This window comes from Eubalaena glacialis, chromosome 17 (assembly GCF_028564815.1).
Source record: "Eubalaena glacialis isolate mEubGla1 chromosome 17, mEubGla1.1.hap2.+ XY, whole genome shotgun sequence".
NCBI lineage: Eukaryota > Metazoa > Chordata > Mammalia > Artiodactyla > Balaenidae > Eubalaena > Eubalaena glacialis.
In genome coordinates, this window is record NC_083732.1 from 646904 (window position 1) to 670613 (window position 23710).

Below are 23710 nucleotides of genomic sequence, written 5' to 3' on the forward strand. Positions count from 1 at the left end.
AGCGGGCGGAAGGGAGCGGGGTCCTCGGGGCCTGCGCACATCGAGCGTTGGCGCAGAAGTGCCCCGGGGGCGGGTGAGGGCGCTGGAACGTTGTCGAAGACCATGGCGGAGGGAGCCCTCCCTGTAGGATCAACGGCTTAGACGTGCATTAAGATAGAGGCAGGCTTATGAATGTGTGGCCCACAGTACACTTAGCACAATACGTCAAAACTCGGGGAGAATCAGGAATCCAACCGCTCGACCTCCGGAAATAGATGCGGAGGACAGGTGGCGAATTGGAGTTGACCGAGTGCCCAAGGCAGAAAGAAACAGGCTACGGCGCGAGTCAGGAGCCACAGCTAGCCCTTGATAAGGAGGGCCGGGACGGGTGTGTGTGTGTGTGTGTGTGTGTGTGTGTGTGTGTGTGTCTGTCTCTCTCGCTCGTTTGGATTCCCAAGGGACACAGGAGCGGCTCCTCCTTAGGCACGCCCTGTAGTGGCCGGCCCCCGAACGCTGTCCGGCGGCCTCCCCAGATTTCCCGCGAAATCGCATTCCGGCTTCGGACAAGACCACCGGAGCGGGGGAGCCCCGATCGAGTTGTGCGTCGGTGTCCCGCGGGGCGCGGGGCGGCCGTCCCGTCCCCCCTGCCGCTGCACAGTGGTGCCTCCCGGAAGCGGGGCCGCGCGAGGGCGCTGCTGCGATTGGTGGGCCGCCGCTGGGGGCGGAGACAACGGTGCCGCCGGCGGGAAACCTGGCCCCTGCTGAAGCGGAGCGGGAGCGCGACCCTTAGGTGGGGCTGGGTCCGGCCGGCGCGGAAGGCGGGGGTCTGCCGGGGTCGGCGGTGCTGAGGGGAGGGCCGAGGGGCGGGGGGCCGGAGCGAGGAGAGAGGGGCGGGGGTCTTCAGGGAGCGTCACCGCGAGCCTGCGTCCCTGTTGCGCAGCCCGCCATGTCGTCCCCGGTGTCCACCCCGAGCCGCCGCGGCTCCCGGCGGGCCGCCCCCGCTCAGCCACGTGAGTGTCCGCGTGCGGCCGTGCCCCGCGGGGTCCTCGGGGAGGCAGGGTGGGCGGTGCCGTGTCAGCCCCGTTCGGCCGCAGTGCCGCCCGCGCCGACGCCGGCGTGCCCGTTCCCCCACAGGCCAGGACCCGCTGTCGTCGGGAGAGCCGCGGCCGCTGCCCGCGTCGCCCGGCGCCGAGCCCCGCAGCCCGCCCCGCGCGCCGCCCGCAGGTGCGCTGCCCGCTCGGGCATCGGGGGCTGGGGGGGCCGGGAGGGGCCGGGCGGGGAGAGCGGACGCCCCGCAGGGGTCCTCGCCGCACTCACCCCTGTGGACGCGCTCCCCAGCGGCCCCCCTGGACTTGGACGTGAGCTCGCCGTTGACCTATGGCACCCCCAGCTCGCGGGTGGAGGGCACCCCGAGGAGCGGCGTCCGCGGCACGCCTGTGCGGCAGAGGCCCGACTTGGGCTCGGCGCGGAAAGGGCTGCAGGTGGACCTGCACTCGGACGGGGTGAGTGCGGGGCCGCCCGGGGCGCGGTGGGCCGCGCGAGGTGGGCCGTCCCCCGCGAACCTGCTCCCGTCGCCTTTCCTGTGCAGCCGGCCGCAGAGGATATAGTGGCGAGCGAGCAGTCTTTGGGCCAAAAACTCGTGATTTGGGGAACAGATGTAAATGTGGCAACGTGCAAAGAAAACTTTCAGGTGAGGTGTCATTCCTCGGGGCTCCGGAGATGTGGGGGAAAGTACGTGTCACCTCCATCCACGTAGCCCCGGTATTTAGCAGCAGATCTTCACATGGCTCAGAATTGGTGGTGTCTTTTTCAGTTTTTAGGAAAAAGAAAAACACCTATGCTTGTCTCCAAATTCTGACCCCGTTCCTAGTTTCCTTTTTTGAAGTATAGTTGATTTACAGTAATGCGGTAGTTTCAGGTGTACGGCAAAGTGATGTACAGCAAAGTGATTCGATTATACTTCTCTTTCTGATTATGTTCCATTGTAGGTTATTATAAGATGTTGAATGTAATTCCTCGTGCTGTACAGTAAATTCTTGTTTTCTACTTTATGACTGATAGTTTGAGTCTGTTAGTCCCATACTTCTAATTGATCCCTCTCTCCCTCCCCCTGCTCTTTGGTAACCATAAGTTTCCTGTGTCTGTGAGTCTGTTTTGTATATGGATTCATTTGTGTTACTTTTTAGATTCCACGCGTAAATGATGTATAGTATTTACCTTCATCTGACTTACGTCACTAAGTATAATATTGTCTAGGTGCACCCATATTGCTGCAGATGACAAATTTCATTCTTTTTTATGGCTAATATTCCATTATGTGTATACATATATAAATCTGTATGTATCACACATTCTTAAGCTAATTGTCTATAAATGGGCACTTGGGCTGTTTCCAGATCTTAGCTAACTTGAAAAGATACGTGGCCCCCAGCGTTCATAACTTTATTTTGAGCAGTTGCTGGTTCCTAACTGCATTAAGCTTACTGTTTCTCTTCCCACGCTAAGAGATTTCTTCAGCGTTTCATCGATCCTCTAGCTAGAGAAGAAGAAAGCGTTGGCACAGACGTTACTGAGCCTCTGTACATGCAGCGACTTGGGGAGGTAATGAAATAACGCTAACCTGAAAATTCAAACTAGGGGTTGAAATGGTTAGCAGGATATAACCTGTTTGTTCTGCCCTGTAGATTAACGTTATTGGAGAGCCGTTTTTAAACGTAAACTGTGAACACATAAGATCATTCGACACAAATCTATACAGACAGCTCATTTGCTACCCACAGGTAAGAATTTGCCCTTGAACTTGGGGGACTGCAGTAAACATCTAGAGCATCTGTAGGGTTTCTGGACAGTGGGGTTTCCTTAGTAACAGAGAATATGCCTCCAAAGCACCTTTTGGGGGGCGGGGGGTTGCCGCATGGCATGTGGGATCTTAGTTCCCCAACCAAGGATCGAACTCATGCCCTCTGCAGTGGAAGCGAGGAGTCCTGACCACTGGACCGCCAGGGAAGTCGCCCAAAACCTCTTAAAACCATGTTTTGTTTTCTTTAAGATGAACACTTTTCCACACGTTAACATTAGAAATTGGGGTGTGTGTTATTGTTGACGGCATGTCGTTGTTTGGTTGGCAGCGTTTCTTAGTACATAAAACAGTGGTGACTCATGATTGACAGCTTGTTGGGTTTGATGACTTAAAACATATTAAGCGAAAACACTTACACATACCTGCCTTCTCTAACAGGCTGTGTTAACCATACTGCAGTTTTCTCTGGGCTTAAGGTCAGGCTTTATTAACAGAGCATCAGCTACATTGATTCTAGCTTTAGGCTTTGGAGGCAGGCAGACTTGGTTTTAAATCTTGATTTTGCTGCTTAATAGCTGTGTAACCTTGGTCCAGTTTCTCAGCTTCCCAGAGGCTGTTTCCTTATCTGCAAAATGAGGAACAGGTGTTAACAAATTGGAATATTATGATTTAACCCATTTTGGTATCATTCTGTTATGGAAGAAAAGTAAGATGTGAAAGTATGAGCTTCTGTTGCCCATTAAAAGCCTACAATCATGCCAGCACATCCTGAAGGCACGATTATATGTCTTATCTCATTTTTTAAAAAATTGATATATTTATTTTTGGCTGCATTGGGTCTTCATTGCTACGCGTGGGCTTTTTCTCTAGTTGCGGAGAGCGGGGGCTACTCTTGGTTGCGGTACGCAGGCTTCTCACTGCGGTGGCTCCTCTTGCTGTGGAGCGTGGGCTCTAGGCACGTGGGCTTCAGTAGTTGTGGCTCGCGGGCTCTAGAGCGCAGGCTCAGTAGTTGTGGCGCACGGGCTTAGTTGCTCCGCGGCACGTGGGGTCTTCCCGGACCAGGGCTCGAACCCATGTCCCCTGCATTGGCAGGGGGATTCTTAACCACTGCGCCACCAGGGAAGTCCATGTCTCATCTCATTTAACTCTAGTGAGAAGATGCAGAGGTGAGAGATTTCAGTGTGCCCAAGGGTTTACAAATAGCATGTGTGATTTTATAGGGTAATGCTTTTGGATTATGACATATTCTTTTTGTTTTTATGCCTTGCTAACATGAATTGCTTTATTAAATTTAACCCTAAGATAAAAATACAAACACAGCTTGGCACCGTTATACTTGTTTTTAAAGGAAGTTATCCCAACTTTCGACATGGCTGTCAATGAGATCTTCTTTGACCGCTATCCTGACTCAATCTTAGAACATCAGATTCAAGTAAGACCGTTCAACGCATTGAAGACTAAGAATATGAGGAACCTGAATCCAGAAGGTAATATTTTTTTCCACTTTACCGAGATGTAGTTGACATACAGAAGATAATATTTTTAATAGCAAGAAAGTACGTTACGTGAAAGTCACTTCATCAAGGAACTTTAAAGGAATTGGTGACAGTGACGGTGGCGGACTGGGAGTTGACAGAAACCAGTTGCAGGTTCAGTTACCCCGTATGCTTATGGGTCCACCATGCCTTTTTTTTTTTTTTTTTTTATGGCTGTTTTGGGTCTTCGTTTCTGTGCGAGGGCTTTCTCTAGTTGCGGCAAGTGGGGGCCACTCTTCATCACGGTGCACGGGCCTCTCACCATCGCGGCCTCTCTTGCTGCGGAGCACAGGCTCCAGACACGCAGGCTCAGTAGTTGTGGCTCACGGGCCCAGCCGCTCCGCGGCATGCGGGATCCTCCCAGACCAGGGCACGAACCCGTGTCCCCTGCACCGGCAGGCAGACTCCCAACCACTGCGCCACCAGGGAAGCCCCACCATACCTTTTTTAACTAAACTGAAATTATATAAAAGATGCTGTAACTCTTGATACTTTTCTATCTTAAGATGAACTTATCCAATTATGATAGTTTTACAGTTATTTTACTAAGAAGGCACTCTCTCAGAATCAAAGTAGAAGACAAATATAAAATATGATCCCTGCACTGAAGCATAGGGAGGAAATATAGTTTGGAAAGTAAGAGAAGAGGCAGAAGAACAGAGCCAGGAGTGTCTCAGCGCAGGGAGAGACGGAGCACACTGGGCCCCAGTGGGAGGACTCTGTGGTGGAAGATTTGGAAAGCAGACCTGAAACATTCTATTATGTTATTTATTTGGGGAAATGCTATATCAGGGGCCACAGTTACTAGTGGGACAGGTAAGTCTCTGAACCCTCCACGTATAGTGGGCCTGACTATGGAGAAGATTATCACGAGTGCGTGGGCTGTGACAGCCACTTCACAGGTCCGGTCGTCCCCAGGCAGCCTCGGGTCGGCCTATCTCAGCAAGGGTCAGTAGACCTAAGGGGTTGGGAGGGAGCAGACTGGACACAGGAGGGGCATCTCAGGTCAGAGCTGAGGGTACCCAGTGAGACGTTCGTGCTCTGGCCGTAGCGTCTCCCCCTGACCCCGCCATCCCAGCACCTCCATTCCTCCGGTGAGGTTCTCCCGGCTGGACAGCAGAGCCAGACCCGCCCCAGCTGGCGTCCAGCTTGGGGAGGCCCACGCCCAGCCGGGACGAGCCGCCCTCTCTCCCCGCCTTGCAGACATCGACCAGCTCATCGCCATCAGTGGCATGGTGATCAGGACGTCCCAGCTGATTCCGGAGATGCAGGAGGCCTTCTTCCAGTGCCAGGTGTGCGCCCACACGGCCCGGGTGGAGATAGACCGCGGTCGCATCGCCGAGCCCTGCGTGTGCGAGCGCTGCCACACCAGCCACAGCATGGCGCTCATCCACAACCGCTCCATCTTCTCCGACAAGCAAATGGTGCGTGGCCCCTGCCCCCCTCCACGTGCCCCGTCCTCATTCTGCCCCAGCCGGGTCCTCAAAAGCCAAGTGTAACTTGTCCACTCGTGCAGCCCTGAAACCATGCTTCCTGATGGGTTGAGCAGCTTCATTCCTCCTTGGAGAGCAGGTGTGTTAGAGGGCGAAGCTGAGCCCTCAGAGTGCCTGAGGCCCCAGCCCTGGGCCGCAGCACTGCTGTACCGCCCGCGGGCACCCATGCGCTGTGTTCCACACTCTTGTCATAGGGGAGGAGTGCATTCTCCAACTGAATATCTTAAGTTCAGTGTCATTCGTGATTTATTAAGTCAAATTTAACACGAGATGCTTCTATGGGAAATACTTAAGATTGTAGGATATAAGAGTGTATACAACATTAAGAACAGTAAACACCGTTTGATTAAATTCTGTCATTTGGCAATTCTACCGCTGGTAAAGAATGGGCTGAGAAGTTTTTCCAAAGTTTTTCTCATAAACTGTATTGCCTAGGGAGTTTGACCTTGTAGCTCTTTATTCATGAAAAATTTTAAGATGCAGATTAAAATGCCAGAGAAAGGCAGAAAACCATTTATTTACTGTGATTGTAATGGTGTAAAGTATGCATAAGGAGTGAAGATTTTTTTGATTTGTTATAATGTTTAAGCAATCTTAACTTTAAGTGGAGAGAATGAGTTCAAAGTATAGGACGAGAGATAGTTTCCCTTATTGGGAGTCACTAGGAGAACACTAACGAGTGTGAAAAGCATCCACTTTCTTGCTGATGGAAGGGTCATCGAGGTGAGTAGCTTTCACCTCACGTGGGCACCAATTCCTGGGCCTGGGTGCTCCCGAGGCTCTGCCCGCGGACTCGCTGCCGTCCTCCCGGCTCCTCCCGAGCACAGGCTGCCTCGGGGCCCTTGCGCTTGCTGTCCTGTCGCTGAGAACACGGGGCCCCTCCCTGGCAGCCTCTCCTCTGCCCGACGGTCACCTGGTTTGAGAAGGGCCTTCCCTGCCCTTGATGGTGGGACGCACAGCCTCCACCCCCGCCCCGTGCGCCCTGTCTTCTCCTCCCGCCGCGCCTGGCGCTGCCAGGACCATGTGTGTCCCTCCGCTCTGGGGCAGAGTCCCCAACACCCGGGGCAGAGTCTGGCAGCTGCTCGGCAGGAGCTGTGGGTGAGTCGATGTCACCAGGAGGACAGGCAAGAGTTTGGGAGGCACGGTGACCTGAAGGGGGGGTGCTTCTCCACCCAGAAGCACACTGGGAGCAGCGTCCAGAAGGAACTAGAAATGCAGGCCGACGCTGATGCAGACGCGCCCGCCACAGCCTTAAGACGGGGAAGAACAGCCCTGGCCTCCCCGCCCCCAAAGGGGCAGCCTCCAAACGAACAACCGCCTCAGAATGCGTGCGCATCAGACTGGGTGTCCAGAGGTGGACACAGCGAGGCCCCGGGGCAGCAGAGGCGCTGCTGTCGAGTGGCTGGGCGGGGAGGGCTCTGGGCCTGTCCTGAGGCACCTGCTCCCCGCCCCCTCAGATCAAGCTCCAGGAGTCCCCTGAAGACATGCCCGCGGGGCAGACGCCGCACACGGTCGTCCTCGCCGCCCACAATGACCTCGTGGACAAGGTCCAGCCTGGGGACAGAGTGCACGTCACAGGTGAGGGGCTCCAGAGTCAGCCCTGTGACCTGGTCGGGGGTGCCTGGCCTGGGGCTGCTGCTTCCAGCGCCTGCCTTTGACCTCCGACACGGCCCCTGCCCAGACAGTAGGCTGTCTCCCTGTTATCGTCTGAAAAGACTTGCGAGCGACCTTCAGTATTGGAGCTCTTCGGGTTTCCTTTCTTTCTAGGTTTTTAGTACGGGATTTAGGTATTTTCTTTCAGGTAGTTATTGATAATTCCTTACATTCGGTTTAAGAGAAATGAAACTTCTGTTTCAAACCGCGATGCATCAAACACAGAGGCGAGCAGGTGGCGTGTGGAGGCGGTGGTCCCGGGTCAACCTCGCTGGCTCTGCTCGGAGCCTCCCAGAGCCCTGCTCCCCCCGTGCTCCAGGCCGAGGTCGGGCAGGTGAGAGTGTGTCCTTTGTGCCCTCAGGCATCTACCGAGCGGTCCCCATTCGCGTCAATCCCAGAGTGAGCAACGTGAAGTCTGTCTACAAAACCCACATCGACGTCATTCACTATCGGAAAACCGACTCGAAGCGTCTGCACGGCCTCGACGAAGAAGCAGAGCAGAAACTTTTTTCAGAGAAGCGTGTGGAATTGCTTAAGGAGCTTTCCAGAAAACCAGACATTTATGAGAGACTCGCTTCCGCCTTGGCTCCGAGCATTTATGAGCATGAAGATATAAAGAAGGTAACTGACTGATGGGCTTCTCACTTGCAGCTGGGCTTGAGAGCTCTCGGGTCAGACAGTGTGGACACCCCGGAAAGGCTGAGCCTCGGCCCGTTGGGCGGAGCAGGGCCCACCGCCTGCCTTGGCTGTTGGTGACGGGAATGGTCCGCATCCTTGTCTCGTTTCCAGGCACAGAAGCAGCCCGGGGTGGGTGGGGTCCGGGCCCCCTATGGCATCCGTGCCCCAGGGCTGACTCGCAGCCCCTCCCGTCCTCTGATCTCTTCACTGTCACCCTTTGTCCATCTGACTGCGTCTCAGCTGCCAGCGGCAGGTGAGCACTGAGACCTGTCTGTCTGTCCGCCCGTCCGCCCATCCAGGGAATCCTGCTTCAGCTCTTTGGCGGGACGAGAAAGGATTTCAGCAACACAGGAAGGGGCAAGTTCCGCGCCGAGATCAACATCCTGCTTTGCGGGGACCCAGGGACCAGCAAGTCCCAGCTGCTGCAGTACGTGTACAACCTGGTCCCCCGGGGCCAGTACACGTCCGGGAAGGGCTCCAGCGCCGTGGGCCTCACCGCCTACGTCATGAAGGACCCTGAGACGCGGCAGCTCGTGCTGCAGACGGGCGCCCTGGTGCTGAGTGACAACGGCGTCTGCTGCATCGATGAGTTCGACAAGATGAACGAGAGCACACGCTCCGTCCTGCACGAGGTCATGGAGCAGCAGACGCTCTCCATCGCCAAGGTCAGTCGCCCGCTCTGCCCCGGCGTGGACACAGGTGGGGTGTCGGGGGGCTTGAAGCTCAGCGTCTGTGGAACCTGCCGCTCGGGAGACTGGCCGACACTCCTGTTAGGTCCCAGCTCAATCTGAGTATTTTCCACAGGATCCTCTTTCCTCCTCTGCGCTGTCCTAACCCTCTGACGTGTGGTACTCGTAGAACTTGACTTTGTCCTAATGCACGGGGTTTGGTTACTGAAAAAGACGCAGTCGCAGCAAACATTCCATCTACAGCTCGGTCCTTGGCCTGACTGAGCGCTCAGGGCTGTCCCCAGTGGGACGCATGTGCAGAAGTCACCTGTGCCGGGTGACGTGGCTCGTGGGGACGGCGGATCCCTGGCAGAGGGCACGCAGGCGGAGGTGGCTCACAGGTCCCGCCGGCCTCGGGGCGAGGTTTCTAACCACACTGTCCCTCCGCCAGGCTGGGATTATTTGTCAACTCAACGCCCGCACCTCCATCCTGGCAGCCGCAAACCCTGTCGAGTCTCAGTGGAATCCGAAAAAAACCACCATTGAGAATATCCAGCTGCCCCACACACTGTTGTCAAGGTACGCAAACACGTTTTCATAGAAGAGATGGTCTCACTTTGCTCACCAGTGGAACGTTCAGGGGGAGCTTGAGAAGGAAATGCAGGCAGAACCCAGCTAATGTTGTAAACTCTTCAGGCCAGTGCAAGGTCTGCACATCTGCTTGGTCACGAGTTTTCCAGGCAAGGACGGTGTGTTTTTTCTGCTCACCTTGATGCGTACTCGTTTTTTGGAGCAATTAGGGCCTTTCACCTTCATCCTTTCAGAAACCCGCCTCTCACTGCTCTCGGTCTTAAAGCTGCTGTAGAGAATCAACAAAGTGCAGAGAGCGGTTTTACACGATAGATAAGGGTCTGAAAATTAAATTTGTGGAAGGGGAGTCAGGTAGTCCATACTTTTTCTCGAAGATAGGTATGTTTAGACTTTGATTACTTGACTGTTTTAACAGATAGTTCCTTCTCCCCAAAAGAGTTGAATGTATTTTCATTCGCATCTTCCAGTCTTCAGAATTACAGCAGCGTTTCCCTTGGGAGCATCTTGCTTCTGGCTCAGCTGTCAGTGCCCGGTATTCCCGGGCAGAAGCGGCCTGCGGGGCCGGGGCAGGGGAACCGGAGGCCCAGGGGTCCACTCACAGGTACGTGGGTGTCCCAGCTGGGAAAACTGCTTGTGATGTTTTCTCAGGTTTGACTTGATCTTCCTCATGCTGGACCCTCAGGACGAAGCGTACGACCGGCGCCTGGCTCACCACCTGGTGTCCCTGTACTACCAGAGCGAGGAGCAGGCACAGGAGGAGGTCCTGGACATGGCGGTGCTCAGGGACTACATCGCCTACGCGCACAGCGCCGTCCTGCCGCGGCTGAGCCAGGACGCCAGCCAGGCGCTCATCGAGGTACCTGCGGCCGAAAGCGCAGCTGGGTGCTGCTCAGCCTCTGAAACAGCCTCTAAAACTTCTACAACTGTTTTCCCTCCTGTGTTGCAAAATCGAGTTCTCCAGATGTAGGAAGGGGAAAGGGATTCATCTCTACACGCTGTGCACACTCTTTATATTTAAGTACGTGTAAGCACAGTGTATTTAAGGCCAGGATACCTGAGTTGAAATGTAGGTGATGCTATATAGTGATTTTGTAATTCTGGTCTCTGGGCTGCATTTGCTCGTTTCTAAAAAAATAAGTATTTTACGTTCACTTCTTAGTACCTTTTAAGTGGGCAGCAGTGCGTGATGACACATACTCAGTAGACATTGTGACACTGAGAAGGTTCCTAGTGCTTTGATGGGCTTTACATCCTGACAAAGCCCTGAAGATGCTCAAGTGAAAGTTACAAGTGATAACGCGGTTTTCCGTCTCTGTCATCTTGAAGGAATTACGTCATCCGTGTATGGGTTTAGACAATTTACCTCTTGCATGTTGCCCCACTAATCCTTGGCCTGCTCCTCGCAGGGGTGTAAACAAACAGACCAGAGTCCTCAGCTGCCCTTCCCAACACCGCGTCCTCTGGGTGCCGGGCTTCGCACACCCTTGCTGCCCGGTCCCGTCCTAAAGCTGCACCCGTGCCTCCCCCGGATGAGGGTCGAGGCCCAAGGCTGGACCGGTGCTCGCTCCCCTCAGGACCTACCTGCCCAGGGGGTTATTTAACAGGAGCCCGACTGGCCAGAGTCCAGGCGCGACCCTGAGGTCATCGTGTGAGGAGTCGGCGTGTCCCCTGTCTCGCCAGGCTTACGTGGACATGAGGAAGGTCGGCAGCAGCCGAGGGATGGTGTCCGCGTACCCCCGACAGCTGGAATCGCTGACCCGCTTGGCCGAAGCCCACGCTAAGGTGCGGTTTTCCAACAAGGTGGAGGCGATCGACGTGGAGGAGGCCAAGCGCCTGCACCGGGAGGCCCTGAAGCAGTCGGCAACCGACCCGCGGACGGGCATCGTGGACATCTCCATCCTCACCACAGGTGGGGCTGCGCGGGCCGGGGGTGCCGCCTTTCCCTGGGTGGGCCCTCTGAGCGCGTGACGGGGATGCTGAGGAGGTGGATGCGGGCGCACACGGCCTGGGTCTGTCCCGCCCGCCCTCCGGGCACCGCGCCCCTGGAGGAGCGGTTCTGCCCCAGCGGGGGCGGCTCCGCTTCTGTGCGCATTGCCTGGACTGTCTCCGTGGAAAGCAGCAGCTATAAATAAGCTCTTCAGAAACTGGGAACAGCATTCAGAACTTGCTCTGACTGTCCCCTAACCTTATGTGGTGACATGACTAAACAGTTTTTTTTTTTAAAGAGTATAGCTGATTTATGACTAAAGAAATATTAATGGAAGTTTGAAACACTTTTGCTTCCTTAGAGCAGAAACGTCTTCACTAATTTCTTTTAAATCAGGAATGAGTGCCACCTCTCGTAAACGGAAAGAAGAGTTAGCTGAAGCTTTGAAAAAGCTTATTTTATCCAAGGGCAAAACGCCAGCCCTGAAATACCAGCAACTTTTTGAAGATATTCGGGGACAGTCTGATATAGTAAGTGTTTATGTGTATATTTTGTTTTAATAGAGTTTTCTTTTCCCTTGATGCTGCTTTAAAGTTTTTTTCTAATTTTTTTCCTTCGTTTGTAGTTTAAGTAATAAATTGTTTAAGTAGTTACAGATAAAGAAGAGAAGTGAGATCACCACCCACCATCAGGGAATGATAGCGATGAGAATTTTGTTGGGCTTTCGGTTTTCTGTGTGGATTTGGATGCATGGTTTTGAGCCGTGTCAGTACTCTTAGCTTCATCTGTGACGCAGAATCCACTTCATGACTTACTCACTTTATCTCATGCCTCCCCCGTCATTTACTTAACCATTTGGTGGGCACTTAGAGCGTTTGCAGTCTCTTGCTGTTACAAGGAAAGCTGAGTTCATGGCAAGAGCTCTGCTGGTCGGGTCCAGTCCTGCCTGCTTCCCTAACGCCCTCCCTTCCTGGCCCTTGGCAGGAAACGTTTGCCACTCCCAAGACGCAGCGTTAAGACGTGTGTACAGCCACCAGGAAGGGAGGAGACTCCGGTGGTTCTTTAACTTGGAAATCATTGTGTCTCTAAGTGGGGAGCGCAGCTCCACACGTAAAGTTCTTTTTCCTCTTCTCTTCCCCAAAGGCAATTACCAAGGATATGTTTGAAGAAGCGCTGCGTGCCTTGGCGGATGATGACTTCTTGACGGTAACTGGGAAGACGGTGCGCCTGCTCTGAAGCCCCACGAGCAGCGCTGGTCACTGCCCTGCCGCCGGCGGGAGAAAGAGCCTCAAAGTCATTACTTGGCTGCATAAAAATTTTCTAACCTGCGTTCAGTTTTCCTAGGGAAGCGTGTGTGTTCATCTTTTTAACATTTTAAGTAAAGAGCACTGTGCCAGTTTATGAGCATGATATAGTACGGCTGTTTTCTTGAAGTGCCGTTTCTTTAGCACCAGGTTTGAGCTGTGTGTAGGTACAGACAGCAGGGTGCGATCTTCTCTGGAGACAGCAGTCTGGGTCATGGTTTTGTGCTGGACTTTGTCGTGGCCGTTGGAGATGCTTGGGTGTTCCCATCCCTCCCGTGGGGAGGTGCACGGCCAGCGCTGTCCCCGCTGAGTCCTCAAGGCTTGTTCTCTTGGCTACATGAGGCTGGAAATGATGGGGTTCCGTGTCACTGCTTTCTACTGCTTCACCCTAATATGTAAAACTTTTTCCTCAATAAATGATAGAATAAGTAATACTTGGTTATCAGGCATTATTTTTCATTAAGAAAAAAGCTTTAATAAACACTGGTTTCATGGAAATTCATGACGGTAAGTACTTTGTGTAAGTCATAAACTCACTAAGATATAATACATTTCATCTTATTCATTCAAAAGTTATTTCAATTCTAGCAGTCATTCTCATAAAACCACCATAAGCTGAAATCTCAGGTGGAGATACTATGGTAACAAGTCATCCCTGGAACATTCAAGTCACCATGAGTTTGGCCTTTTTTAGAGTCAACATTCATTAGTAAAGCATTCATAGAAAGTGATAGATCTGAGTGTTTGAACAGCCTTAAAATGCTAATGTGGGCATGGGATTCAGAGGTCATCTGAGCAGCTCCGGCGGTCCCCATTCTGTCCTGGGGGTCACGGTGCCTCGGCGGCAGTCAGGCTGGGGCATCACCAGAGGGTGCGAGAGACGAGTCTGAAATGAAAACCTCTGAATCTTCTGAGTAGAACTCTGTCCGGTGTGTTTGGACGCTGCTCACGCTTCCAGAATTGGGCAGAGAAGGGAGACCGTTGGGGAGAGGAGTCTGAGGCCACATGCTGAGCGGTTCCCAGCCCGAGTTGCTCAAGGTGGCTGGTTCTCAGGCCACTGACGAGCTGTGGACAGCACACACTACACCAGGGCCCACAGTGTGCAGGGCGTTGTGAGGCCAAGTTCCCTGAACCGACTGGGAAATGTCCCGGGGCCACGGCGAGAGCTGACCTTCCCCCTAAACTGCATTCTGAGTAAGGTCACAACAAGAGTGCCTTCTTGCACAATTACAAGCTAAGTGAAAGAGCACTGCTGCAGACTTCCCAGGTGGTCCAGTGGCTAAGACTCCCAGGTTCCCAATGCAGGGGGCCCGGGTTCGATCCCTGGTTGGGGAATTGGATCCCACGTGCATGCCGCAACTGAAGATTCCCACACAAGGCAAACGAAGATCCCGCGTGTCGCAACTAAGACCTGGCGCGGCCAAAATCAATAAATACTAAAAAACCCCAAAACAAACAGCATTGCTGCCATCAGGTTCTGGAGCTGCTTCCTTTACACAGTTCTGTAGATCATAGACGAGTGATACAGGAGATGAAGACAGGCTTCCACCAAACTGAACCTCCGCCTGCAGTCATGGCTAGAACATAGGAAGTTAGGTGGCGCGTGTGCTCAGTCCTCGAGCCTTCTGGGGCGCCCCTATCTGTTGATTCAGATGCTTTCCCCCTGCGGTAACACAGTAGTGATATTCTTCTAAACCTTGTGATTCAGTGCCAACATGGAGCTTACGGCTGCAAATAAAGTTTGATTTTAAGGGAATTTGAGTCGAATGAACATAATGAGGCTTCCGTTTTGGTGGATCTAAATTTATTCAATTGGGCGCATTTCCGGTCACTTGTGTAATTGCGCCGTGGTCTGGGGGTCTCCGAGAGCCAGGAGGGGCTCATCCTGTCAGGGCAGAGCCGACGGTGCCTGTTGGGTGTTCGTAGGCAGTGGAGCAGAAGAGGAAGAGGGTGACTCACGGGAGAGCTCTGCCTTCACCCCAATTCCGAGAGCTGCCCCTGGAGGCTGAGCCTCTGCACTCACCCTCAGGAGTATCGGGGCAGGAAAGACGGCACCTTCCCCGGCACCTTCCCGTTTGTAGAAGGTGGTTTGTTGGCACAGATGTGGGCTGCCCAGGCCAGATCCTGGCTCGTCTTCCTCTCAATCTTCAGTCCTTCGACTGGCACGTGGTCAGTGCCCGACCACATTCCTGTGAACAAAATAAGTAGAATGTAGCTTTTTCTTACCAGGACAATACAATTCAGCTCAATTCCTACAAATATATGTTTTAAATGTTACAGTATAATGTAATTGCATTTGAAGTTTTCCCTCCAATTTTGACCCTGAAAGATACCCAGACTTGCTAGTTGGAACAGCCTTACTTGATTTATACACATACACAAGCCATTGTACTCCCAGTATCCATCATAAATATAACCAACTCCACCCGAGGAATCAAACGTCAGCAAGAATGAAGAAACCCAGAAGGTAATGACTCACCCTTAGCACAAGGTTAGGAAATGTTTAGTTTAAGAAAGTGCTGTTACTTATTAAATTTGAGGTCATTTCTTAAAATGCCTCTGCAATTTAATTTTTAAAACTTTTTGAAATAAGTTTCAGGCTTACAAAAAAGTTGTAAGGTTAGTAAAATTCCCATTTATCTTTCACTCAAATTCCTTTGTTACATTTCCTCGAACCTGCTTTTACCATTATCTATAAAGTTTTTTTAATTATTTGAGACTAAGTTATAGACAGGATGCCCCTTTACTTATAAATACTTCTTAAAAACCATGTATATCCTAAAACCAGTAACCTTACTTTATATAATAACCACAGAATGATTTCATAACGATCGAAAAATTAAGGGATTTCCCTGGCTGTCCAGTGGTTAAGAATCATGCTTCCACTGCAGGGGGCACGGGTTCGATCCCTGGTTGGGGAACTAAGATCCCGCAGGCCACATGGTGGCATGGCCAAAAAAAATAAAATAAATTTTTTAAAAAAATTAATAGTTACCCAATCTACAGACATTCAGATTTCATCAATTGTCTCAATGATGCTCATAGCAAAACTAAAAAAATACATGTTTCTGCTTCAGGATCACAAGCCGCATTTTTTAAAAATATTTATTTATTTACTTATTTATTTGTTTGCACTGGGTCTTAGTTGTGGCAGGCGGGCTCCTCAGTTGCGGCTCAAGGGCTCCTTTGTTGCGGCATGCATGTGGGATCTAGTTCCCCGACCAGGGCTCGAACCCAGGCCCCCTGCACTGGGACTGCGGAGTCTCACCCACTGCGCCACCAGGGAGGCCCCACAAGTTGCCCTCCTCAGCTGTCCGCTGCTGCCTGGGCCCCTCCAGGGCTTCCTACAACACCTGCCCCATGATCTGAGCTGCGACCCTTTCCTAAAAGGGCCCCTCTCTAACCACCTGCCCTGAAGAACGGAGCCAGCGGCCACCTCTGCCGCTCTTATTCTGTTACCCTGTTTGCTTTTCAGCACTTATCATGGTGGGAAATTGTCTCATATATGTATTTGTTTAAGAGTTTGCTGTTAGTCTGCTTCCATTAGCACAGAAGCTCCATGAAGGAAGGGACTTTTTCCAAGGCAACTACAAATTTTCCAGATAAAAAGAGCAATCTATAAAACCTCATGGGCCCCATGATCATTGCAGCATTATTCACAGTAGCCAAGACATGGAAACAACCTATGTGTCCATTGATGGATGAATGGATAAAGAAGATGTGAAATTATATATATATATATAAAATTATATTATCTATTATATATTATATATATTATATATATAATATATTTATATTATATATTATTGTATTATATATTATATAATATATTATTATATTATAATTATTATATTATATATTATAATTATATATATAATATATCTATATTATATATTATATTATATATTATATAATATATAATATATTTTATATATAATTATATAATATATAATATATAATATATAATATATAATATCATATAATAATATATATTATGATATAATAATGTAATATATAATAATATAATAATATATTATTATATATAATTATATATATTATATATTATATATTATATAATTATTATAATTATATAATATATTATATATTATATATAATATATATACTATATAATAATATATATTATATATTATATATTATATTATTATATATAATATATATTATTATATTATATATGATATTATATATAATATATATTATAATTATTATATATATTATATTATATTATTATATAATATATTATATATAATATATAATATAGTATATAGTATATAGTATAATATTATGTATTATATAGTATATATTATATATATTATATATATTATATATTATATTATTATACCACGTGCAGTCCTTCATATATATATATATGTGAAATTATATATATATATATATATGTATGTAACTATACACACAATGGAATATTATTCATCCACAAAAAGGAAGGAAATCCTGCCATTTGTGACAACATGGATGGACCTAGATGGTATTATGCTAAGTGAAATAAGTCAGACAGAGAAAGACTAATGCTGTTATGATCTCACTTTCATGTGGAATCTGAAAACAAAAAACCTCAGGGGTGTTTATCCTTTGGACTCTCCTCTCACTGCTGTCTATTGCTGCAAATGGAAAGTTATAAACTTTAAAATCTGCTTCCCTTTCTCCCCAGGCTTTATCGGCCTCTGCAGAGACGGAGCAATGGACTCCGCGTTTTATTTAACAAACACGCCTCGCAGAGCCCACGTGCCATGTTCTCCCTTCTCAGCAGCCCCGCGGGGCAGTGCTGCTCCCATTTCACAGGCACTTCTCTGCGGCCGCCGAACTGGGAGGGCTGGAGGAAGACACCGGTCCAGCTCGTGTTCCCCCGTGAAAGAGAAGCAGCTGGTGCACCCGCCTCCCCTTTGTGGTGTCTCCTCACGCTGAGGGCTGAAATGCAGGGCCGATCTCTGCAAGGGTAGGAGGCTGTCTGCCGGGAAGGGGCAGCCTTCCGCAGCGTTTGTTCCAGAGCCACCTGGGAGCAGTGAGACAGGTGGGCCCTGCTTTGCCCCAACAGAACAGCATCAGCCTTTACATGGAAACATCTGATTCGGTGGCGTTTTCGGCTCGTAACACTTAGCGGTCCCTGACGTCCCTCCTGCCGCTCAGATGCCTGGGCTTCCGGCGCAGACTCTTCGATATTCAGTGGGATTTCACAGGCGAAGTGTGTGATCTGACAGGCTTGAAGCCCTGTGAGCCCTAAACACACCATCTCACAAAAATGAAAACAGTCTTTCCTTAGTTGGAAAATTATACTGTGACATAATATTATATAACATATAGCATCTGTGCTAAGGCTTCCTATAAGCTATCCGCGGTGATTATTTCAAACAGGGTTTACAGTAAAAGATCCCTGAAAACTACTTCTACCTGATCAGATACATTCTGAACTTTTGAGCAACCAGAGGGCCAAACTCAAGCTCCGCGATGTGTATTTTAAGTGTATGAAACCTCTTCCCCCTGAACCGTGGAGCTTTGGAAAGGGCTAAAGCGCTAGAGGATAATGATTTAACTGGCGGCATGCTCCTCCTCAGGACTTTTGGCATTATTATAGCAAAACCACATTGGACTCAGGAATAAAGTTTAATGACTGTTTCTTACAAGACTCCTGTAAATTAAAAAAGGATACAGTAAAGGCAGGCAAAGAAGTAAAAATTATGGACAGTCACAGAGCAGAAAGCTTCAGCACCAGGCACAGCCCGTCCTTGGTTACTCACTCAGTAACCATCGCCAAGCATTTATAACATTGCTCCTTGTGACCCTAGCCAATCCTCCCAGCTGCTCTGTCCCAGAACCTAAACTTGCCGAATTATCCCAGCTTGCACTGTAACTCTGGAGTTTGCTGTCAACATGCAAAATATCTGGAAGGACTTACACATCAAAACACTGTCAAATGTGAAATTTTGCTCAGAATGAATCTGTAAGTGAGAAGGGCCTTCAGAAGAAAAGATGCCAGGTTGGCGAATTATCAAGCGTGTGAAATACTCTGCTCACTTATTCTCAGTGTCAGATTTCCAGATTGTAGATAATCCTACATAAACTCAACTTCTCGTGGACAAAGAACAGACAGTTCCATGAAATAGGCTTTGACTGCGGGGTACAGGTGCTTTCCAAACTGTTGATTTTACACATTAATGATTCTTTTAGAACAAGGTTAATGTCATGGTAAACTATTCTGTTGCTTAATTAGTAGCTGTTATTAAAGAAAATAGAACTTTATCCACCAAGGAAAGACTGATTCATGTTGTTGATAAGCCTGTTTGTTTAAAATAATAATATTTTGCTTTTACATCTTGTGCCCTCTGCATATTAATAACTAGATATGAAGGTTGCACAGATGTATCAAATTTTTTATTGAGGTACAGTTGATTTACAATATTATGTTAGCTTCAGGTGCACAACATAGTGATCCACAATTTTTAGAGGTTATGCTCCATTTATAGTTATTATAAAACACTGGCTATATTCCTGTGCTGTACAGTATAATGTTAGCCTATTTATTTACACATAGTAGTTTATGCCTCTAACTCCTCCATAACCCCTACCATGCCCCCCTCACTGGTAACCACTGGTTTGTTCTCTACATCTGTGAGTCTGTTTCTTTTTTGTTATATTCACTAGTTTGTTTTACTTTTTAGGGTCATATAAATATCATACAGTATTTGTCTTTCTCTTATTTCACTCAGCATAAAACCCTCCAGGTCCATCCATGTTGCTGCCAATGGCAAGGTTTCATTCTTTTTCATAGCTGAGTAATACTCAATTGTCTGTTGATAGACACTTAGGTTGCTTCCATATCTTGGCTATTGTAAACAATGCTGTAGTGAATATTGGGGTGCATGTATCTTTTGCAATTAGTGTTTTTGTTTTTTTTCAGGATATGTACCTGGGAGTGGAATTGCAGGGTCATATGGCAGCTCTATGTTTAGTTTTTTGAGGCACCTCCATACTGTTTTCCACAGCGGCTGCACCAAGTTGCATTCCTACCAACAGTGCACAAGGGTTTCTTTTCTCCATCCTCACCAGCACTTGGTGTTTGTTATCTTTTTGATGACAACCATTCTGACAGGTGTGAGGTGGTATCTCATTGTGGTTTTGATTGTATTTCCCTGATGATTAACGATGTTGAGCATCTTCTCATGTGCCTGTTGGCCATCTGTATGTCTTCTTTAGAAAAATGTCTCAGATAAACTTAAGATGAAATATACATCAAAGAGGAGCAAAACAGAATTTTTTCCACTTTGTCCAACTCCAACGCCACTTAGGAGCAGAGCTCTTTGCCCCTGAATTTCAGATAATACTACAGATGCAGAAGCAGCAGCTGATCCGTGTGGGCGGCGAGGCACTCTCCTTCCCTGCCTCTAAGGACAGAGCAGCATCTCTTCCTGCAGAAACAGCTTCCTGTTTGTGGGACCTACCACGTGCAGTCCTTCAATGACTCCCAAAGCTGCTTAGTAGGACCTTCATTCCTCAGGCTGGCAGGGGCCCGTGTCCATCTCTCCAACTGCTGTGGGCTGAATGTTGAGTCCCCCTAAAATTCCTACGTTGAAGCCTAATGCCCAAGGTGATGGTATTAGTGGGCGGGCATATGGGAGGTGATTGCAGAGCCCCACAATGGGAGTAGTGTCCTCATAACAGAGACCCCAGAGCGACCATCCCGAGAGGATACAGTCGGCTTTCTGCAATCCCGGGAGAGGGCTCTCACCAGCCCCTGAACCCGCTGGTGCCACGATCCTGGACTTCCCAGCCCCCAGAACCATGAGAAATAAGCTTCTGTTGCGTATAAGCCACCCAGTCTCTGGTACTTTATTTTGTGATAGAAGCCCAAGTGGACGAAGGCGCCAACCTTCCTTCAGCTGCCCCCCATTCACCTCTGGGTGTGTCATGCTCCCCCTCATTCGGTGCTTCTGCACAAAATGCCTTCTCTGACCGACTCCCACCTGTTCTACAAGATCAGGAACCTTCTCCGGTCCTCCCACTGCCCTGCAACCTCCTCTCTGGGATGTTAGCTCTGCAGCGACGTGCTTTCTGTACCTGCTGCTGTGGGTCTCATCTTTCCTCCCCAGGACCCAGTGCAGGGCCTGAGTGCTTGATGGAAGTGGAATAAATACATAAATACAACTGGAATGCACTTGTAGTCCCATGAGCTCTTACTGAAATCCACTGTATGGAATATAAATAAAGCTCCTTGCTGTTGGTAAAATTTTTTTAAAAGATATAATCAAGACACTGAGATAGATAAAATGACAGTGTCAAAGGTTTTAACTTACTAGTTAATCAGAGAATCAATAAGAAATTACGACTGGGTCAAGTGAAAAATGGAAGAAAATTGGTATTAATTTATAAACTGAAGCAAAATGGGACTATACACAGGGAATAATCTATGGGAATCACTGGACACAATTTGTATTTCTATGGACAAAAATCATGGCCATTGTTATCAGTTTTTTACAAATTAATGAGTTGTAAAATAGCTCAAAGACAGCAAAAAGAGCAGAGAACCTGCAGAATCAGGTCACCCAGACAACACGTTTCCCTCACATACACCCAGTGCGCTTCTCAGTTCATTTCAAAGTCTTTTACAATTTTTCCTTTTACTTCTTTAAGTCTGAAAATGTCAGAAGCATTAAAAAATTTCAAGTGTTGGGACTTCCCTGGTGGTCCAGTGGCTAGGACTCCACACTCCCAATGCAGGGGGCCCGGGTATGATCCCAGGTCAGGGAACTAGATCTCGCATGCATGCCACAACTATGAACCCGTGTGCCACAACTACAAGCCTGCATGCCACAACTACAAGCCCACGTGCCACAACTATGAGCCCACGTGCCGCAAGTAAAAAAAAAGAACGATCCCACACGGCAACGAAGATCCCACATGCCACAAATAAGATCCAGTGCAGCCAAATAAATAAATGAATAAATATATTTTTTTAAAGTTTTAAAAAAATTTCAAGTGTTTTATAAATGGCAAGAGCAGAGAGACAGTAATTGAAACACCTATTTCAACCAACAGAAGATACACTTAGTTCTGAAAATAGCGTGTGAAAAAAGTACTCTACTTTAGATCAAGGTGGAAAAGAAAAAGGAAAGAGTGAAGTCACTGTAAGTTCAGAAATATCTAAAATAATTAGACATATATGCATACACATTAGCACTATGAAAATCATTTATGAACTGGAAATAATCTAAAATATGTTTCATAAATCCTGCTGACATATCTTCAAGCATAAAATTATGGTTTGAATGGTAAAAAGAGGCTCTGTGCAAACCAACATGATGAGTGTCCTCAACCGTGCACGTTGAATTCTTAGACAGACAACAGGCAGGAGACGTCATTTGAGAACACAGTCCAGTGACCTCACATGAGCATTCACAGCCTCCTGACTTGCCAACAAACAGACCCTTCAGTTAGTTCTCGGGTTGTAAGTATTCTGTAGGTGTGGTGGCTGTGTTTGCTGTCAGCCTGGTCAAGCTGGAACTGTGTTTCGTGGAATTCCGTTCCCTGGATTGTCTGGGCTGGGCTGGCCCAGGAGGTGTCTGCGGGAGACCAAGGGGCAGTAAGGGAGCAGCCGTTCCGTCAGCGGGTGCACTCTCCCGGGGCCCAGAGCTGCCTGCTCACCTGTGGGCGGAGGAAGGCCCCTCCCCCAGGAGCAGCTGCGAGCACAGCCCCGACGGCAAGGGCACCGCCTTCCCTGCAGGTCCTGGCGACACCCGTCTGCCCAGGCTGCTCTGCTGTCTGCTGACCTGCAGGGACACCACTGTATTTCCATCTTAAGGCTGCGTCTTCCAATCCATGAGCATGGGCTGGCTTTCCATTTATGCATGTCTTCTTTAGTTTCTTTCAGCAATGTTTTCGACACTGTTTAGTGTACAAGCTTTTTTCCTCCTTGGTTAAATTTATTCCTATTTCTTATGCCATTATAAATGAAACGGTTTTCATAATTTCCATCACAAATTGTTCACTGTTAGTGTATAGAAATGCAACTGACTTTTGTGTGTTGATTTTGTATCCTGCCACTTTGCTGAATTAGGTTCTTAGTTCCAAAAGTTTTTTTGTGTGTGTGGAAGTTTTAGGATTTTCTACAAGATCATGTCATCAGCAAACAGAGATAATTTTATTTCTTCTTTTCCAATTTGGATAAGTTTTATCCCTTTTTCTTGCCTAACTGTTCTAAAACTTCTTATGGGAAAAGCTTTCAGTCTTTCACCACTGAGAATGTTGTTAGCTATAGGTTTTTCATATGTGGCCTTTATGATCTTGAGGAAGTTTCCTTCTATTTCTAGTTGAGTGTTTTTATCAAGGAAGGGTGTTAAATTTTGTCAAATGTTTTCACTGCATGAATAGGGATTACAATGTGATTTTTTTCCTTCATTCTATTAATGTGGTGTATTATGTGAACAAACTTTGCATTCCTGGAATATAACCCACTTAGTCATGGTGTATAATCCTTGTACTATGCTGCTGATTTCAGCTTATGGTATTTTTGTTGAGAATTTTTTATATTTTGTTGAGAATTTTTGCATCAATATCCGTAAGGGATATTGGTCTGCCGTTTCCTCTTCTTGCAGTGTCTTTGTCTGGCTTTGGTATCGTGTAATGCTGACGTCACAGAATGCATTAGAAAGTGTTCCCTCCTCTTTAATTTTTGGGAAGCATTTGAGAGGATCGGCATTAATTCTTTAAATGCTTGGTAAAATTCACCAGTGAAGCCATCTGATCCAGGGCTTTTCTTTGTTAGGAAATTTTTTTATAACTGATTCAATCTTCTTACTGGTTACAGGTTTATCCAGATTTTCCATTTCTTCTTGTAGCCTTCACAAGCGTCCTATACTAATCAGATCCACTGCTTACCTCCCACTCTGTCCCTCACTGAATTCTTTCTGTGCTGAGACATAAAGAACCTGAGCTGCATTAATTCCTGAGACCAGTTGTGTGGTTTCAGTTGGAATGAGAAGACTGATGATTAATATTCCCAAAACATCACCCTGTTACCTCACCACCAGTCAGAAGAATGTCCATGAGCTGATC

The 23710-nt window shown here is 48.4% G+C and overlaps 1 protein-coding gene across 1 annotated transcript; it reads left to right on the top strand.

Moving 5' to 3' along the window:
* The first annotated feature begins 703 nt into the window (after positions 1-703).
* Positions 704-13062, top strand: MCM4 (minichromosome maintenance complex component 4). Its single transcript, XM_061171938.1, has 17 exons — positions 704-769; positions 920-989; positions 1114-1203; positions 1318-1481; positions 1568-1669; positions 2485-2580; positions 2664-2759; positions 4128-4266; positions 5518-5738; positions 7265-7385; positions 7822-8081; positions 8438-8803; positions 9258-9385; positions 10046-10253; positions 11078-11306; positions 11721-11854; positions 12468-13062. Exons 2-17 carry the CDS (start codon positions 926-928, stop codon positions 12558-12560), a joined length of 2511 nt encoding a protein of 836 aa, XP_061027921.1. The 5' UTR covers positions 704-769; positions 920-925; the 3' UTR covers positions 12561-13062.
* Positions 13063-23710: the final 10648 nt, after the last annotated feature.